The following is a 4,287-nucleotide window of genomic DNA, read 5'->3' on the forward strand; positions in this document are numbered from 1 at the left end:
GCTGCTGCTGCTGCCGCCACCGCTGCTGCTGCTGCTGCTGCTGCTGCTGCTGCTGTTGCTGCTGCCGCCCCTGCTGCTGCTGCTGCTGCTGTTGCTGCTGCTGCTGCTGCTGCTGCTGCTGCTGCTGCTCAGACGCCTGAGTTTACTGGTCGTCGTGTGTTAACATTTCACAACCAAAGAGACTTTATATTTGTTCGGCATCACCGCTACATATTCAGAGAAAAAAAAAGGCTGCGGCCGCCCCTAGACCTCTCCTCTCTGCAGCAGCAGCAGCAGCAGCAGCAGCAGCAGCAGCAGCAGCAGCAGCAGCAGGGGGAGGAGGGGGAGGAGCAGCAGCAGCCTATAGACCCCAGAGTTGGTGCTGCGCTGCAGGAGATAGGGCCCCGGCTCACACTAAAACTGCTGTGGCTGCATGCGGGCCTCTTTAGCACAAAGGAGGGTCTCTTTGAGTTTGTATGGAGACCAGACCTTAAGGTAGATAGAAAAAATATGTTAATATAAACCCAGCTCTCCTGCTGCTGCTGCTGCTGCTGCTGCTGCGGCGGCGGCGGTGGCGGCGGCGGCGGCGGCGGCGGTGCTGCTGCTGCTGCTGCGGCGGCGGCGGCAGCGGCGGCGGCGGCGGCGGCTCTTCCTAGGGATGTAGTTGCTGCTGCGGGGTTAGGTTAGCGCTTGCTGCTGCTGCAGTCCCTGCTGCTGCTGCTGCTGCTGCTGCTGGCAGCGTAGCTCTGGGCCCAAGTGTTTGGGAAGTCTGCAGCAGCAGCAGCAGCAGCAGCAGCAGCAGGAAGAGCAGCGCCAGCAGCAGCAGCAAGAAGAGCAGCAGCAGCAGCAGCAGCAAGAACTGCAGCAGTAGGAAACCCAGCCGCAGCTTGGAAATTTCCCGCTGCAGTTGCTGCAGCAGCAGCAGCAGCAGCAGCAGCAGCAGCAGCAAGTTGTGCTGCTGCTGCAGACATTGTTTTTATTGTGTAAATTTTTATTTAGCTTTTATAAAGGAGACAGAGAAAGACAAAAGGAGACAAAAAATATCTGTCTCCTCTTATCTCCTCCAGCACAACAAAATAAAAAACAAAATAAAAAAAATAAAAAAATAAAATAAAAAACAAAATAAAAAACAAAATAAAAAACAAATTAAATAAATAAATTAATAGTAATTGAAGGAGACAAAAATGTAAACAAAAAAACAAAAGGGACAACGAGGCCCCGCTGCTGCGCTGAGGAGGCAGCAGGGTGACTAATAGCAGCAGCAGCTGCAGCAGCAGCAGCAGCAGCAGCAGCAGCAGCAGCTGCTGCTGCTGCTGCTGTTGGGGAGAAGCAGCAAAGAAGTGCTGCACGATGGCTGCAGCAGCAAACCTGTCACGCTGATGCTGCTGCTGCTGCTGCTGCTGCTCGTCCCCGTAGCAGTCCTGCTATTGCTGCTGCTGTTGCTGCTGTTGCTGCTGCTGCTCCTGCTGTTGCTGCTGTTGCTGCTGCTGCTGCTGCTGCTGCTGCTGCCTTGGGAAGTGACACCAGGCTTCAAGGGCTTCGGTGGCAACTGTCCGAGGCTCAGCCATCGCTCCAATACCTGCAGCAACAGCAGCAGCAGCAGCAACAGCAGCAGCAGCAGCAGCAGCAGCAGCAACAGCAGCAGCAGCAGCAGCAGCAGCAGCGGCAGCAGCAGCAGCAACAGCAGCCAAAATATGCAGCATGTGAATACTGCTTTACAGGAGAGACTGAGAAAGAAACAAAAGAGAGACAGAGACAGACAGAGAAGGAAAGAGAGACAAACACAAAGACAAAGACAAACAGAAAAAAATAAAAAAGAAAAAAAGAAAAAAGAAAGAGATAAAAAAGAAAGAGATAGAGAAGGAGACAGGCACAGAGAGACACTGCGGAGGAGACAAACAGAGACAGAGACAGAGAGACAGAGAAAGAGACAGAGAAAGAGAGACAGACAGAAAGAGACAGAGAGACAGAGACAGAGAGAAAGAGACAGAGAGACAGAGAAAGAGAGACAGAGAAAGAGAGACAGAGAAAGAGAGACAGAGAGAAACAGAGAGACAAAGCGACAGAGACAAGGAGAGAGAAAGACACAGACAGAGAGACAGAGACAAAGAGAGAGAGAGAGACAAAAGGAGACAAAAGGAGGCAAAAGGAGACACAAGGAAGAGACAAAAAGAGCAGATACAAGGAAGAGACAAAAAAAGGAGACAAAAGGAGACAAAAGGAGACAAAAGAAAGAAAACAAAAGAAGAGAAAAAGGAGACAAAAGGAGACAAAAGGAGACAAAAAGGAGACAGGGTGACCAGTGGTCACCCGTGTCTCCGCAGATGAGTGTCTTGCATATCGGCGGTATCACCTGCAGCACCAATCCACACCACGCACCCGCTTGCGCTGTACGTACACTGCAGCAGCAGCAGCAGCAGCAGCAGCAGGAACAGCAGCAGCAGCAGCAGCAGCAGGAACAGCAGCAGCAGCAGCAGCAGGAACAGCAGCAGCAGCAGCAGCAGCAGGAACAGCAGCAGCAGCAGCAGCAGCTTACAAAAACTCCGAACTGCTGCAGCTGCTGTATCTGCTGCTGCGTGATGGGGTGTCTCCACATATCGGTGTTCATTGCGGGGGCAACCACCAACGGCTTGCTGCTGTAGCACCAGGCACGAGCCACGCAGCTCTGCAGCAGCAGCAGCAGCAGCAGCAGCAGCAGCAGCAGCATCAGCAGCAGCAGCAACATGTGTAGAAGCAGCTAGGCACACTGCAACGGGTACGAAGCAGCGGTTGTCTGCTGCAGTGCCGCAGCCACCGCAGCACAGCAACAGCAACAACAACAACAGCAGCAACAGCAGCAGCAGCAGCAACAGCAGCAGCAGCAGCAGCAGCAGCAGCAGCAGGTACAAACCAGCAGGTCGTCACAAAGGCCGCAGGATATCTTGGCGAGACTGTTGGCGCTCAGCGGAGCCACCACAAACACATCAGCCCACCGCCGCAGCTGTACATACACCCCGCAACACCAGCAGCAGCAGCAGCAGCAGCAGCAGCAGCAGCAGCAGATGGAGTTGTTGTTGTTGTTGTAGATACACCCCACGACAAACACACTGTAGCACAAGCAGCAGCAACAGCAGCAGCAGCAGAAGCAGCACACAGCAGAAGGGCAGCCAGCATCTCCAGCAGCAGCAGCAACAGCAGCAGCAGCAGCAGCAGCAGCAGCAGCAGCAAACCTCTATGTGCAAGACAGGGTCTCCTCGCTGTCTCCATGCTGTCCATTCGTCGCTGTCTTTGCGGGCTTGCTGCAGCAGCCCCTCCCGCATGAAGTGCTGCGCCCTTGCTGTTGCTACTAACTCTACCTGCAGCAGCAGCAGCAGCAGCAGCAGCAGCAGCAGCAGCAGCAGCAGCAGCAGCAGGGACAGCAGCAGCAGCAGCAGCAGCAGGGAGAGGGGCAGCATTGATAGGGGGAGAGCAGTGGCTGTTGAAGGCAGCTACAGACTGCCTCAGCTGCAGAAGCAGCTGCTGCTGCAGCAAGCAGCAACAGCAGCAGCAGCAGCAACAGCAGCAGCAGCAGCAGCAGCAGCAGCAGCACCTCAGCTGTTAAGCCCTTTGCTGCTGCTGCTGCGTGGAGCTCGGTGATGAGTTCATCTGTCTTTATAGCAGCAACTGAACCGGTGACCCCCAGCAGCACCCGCACAGTCCCTGCATGCAAAACCCTAAACCCTAAACCCTAAACCCTAAACCCTAAACCCTAAACAACGAGCAGAGAAAGGCGAGACACAGAGGTTGGTGTGACAGCCCTTCTAGGGTTTAGGGTGGGGGGCTTGCAAAGAGCAGGACAGGGTATAATGTTTAGGGTTTAGGGTTTAGGGTTTAGGGTTTAGGGTTTAGGGTTTAGGGTTTAGGGCTCCAGAGGGGTCGAGGTTTGTCTTGCCCTGTGCTGCCTTTGCTTCATTCATTTTGTCTTTTCCTTCATCGGCAATGCTGCTGCTGCTGCTGCTGCTGTTGCTGCTGCTGCTGCTGCTGCTGCTGCTGCTGTTGCTGCTGCTGTTGTTACTGCAGTTTCTGTGTCGTTGGCGGCGCTGCTGCTGCTGCTGCTGCTGCTGCTGCAGCTGCTGCTGCTGCTGCAGCTGGTGTTTGTGTGTCTTCTATGTACAACAAAGCTTATAAATATTTTAATTTTAATATTATAAAATAAAATAAATAAAAAAAACAAAAATTTTTGTTTTTTTTTGTTTTTTTTTGTTTTTTTTGTTTTTTTTTTTATATAGCCCCCGCCTCAGTCCTAGCCACAGCAGCAGCAATCGACGCTGCTCTCCCCCCCCCCCCCCC

The 4,287-nt window shown here is 53.4% G+C and overlaps 1 protein-coding gene across 1 annotated transcript in view; it reads left to right on the forward strand.

The window, feature by feature from the left end:
• Positions 1–3,280, forward strand: part of EMH_0008890 (RNA processing factor, putative) — a gene marked incomplete at both ends in the record, with an annotated part of 3,510 nt that extends 230 nt beyond the window's left edge. The window contains 5 exons of the mRNA XM_013498501.1: positions 219–474; positions 719–846; positions 1,498–1,682; positions 2,385–2,706; positions 2,770–3,280. Of these exons, the coding sequence (XP_013353955.1) occupies positions 219–474; positions 719–846; positions 1,498–1,682; positions 2,385–2,706; positions 2,770–3,280 (1,402 nt within the window). The remainder of the gene's footprint in view (positions 1–218; positions 475–718; positions 847–1,497; positions 1,683–2,384; positions 2,707–2,769) is intronic.
• Positions 3,281–4,287: the final 1,007 nt, after the last annotated feature.

This window comes from Eimeria mitis, genomic scaffold, assembly GCF_000499745.2.
Source record: "Eimeria mitis Houghton genomic scaffold, Emh_scaff347, whole genome shotgun sequence".
NCBI lineage: Eukaryota > Apicomplexa > Conoidasida > Eucoccidiorida > Eimeriidae > Eimeria > Eimeria mitis.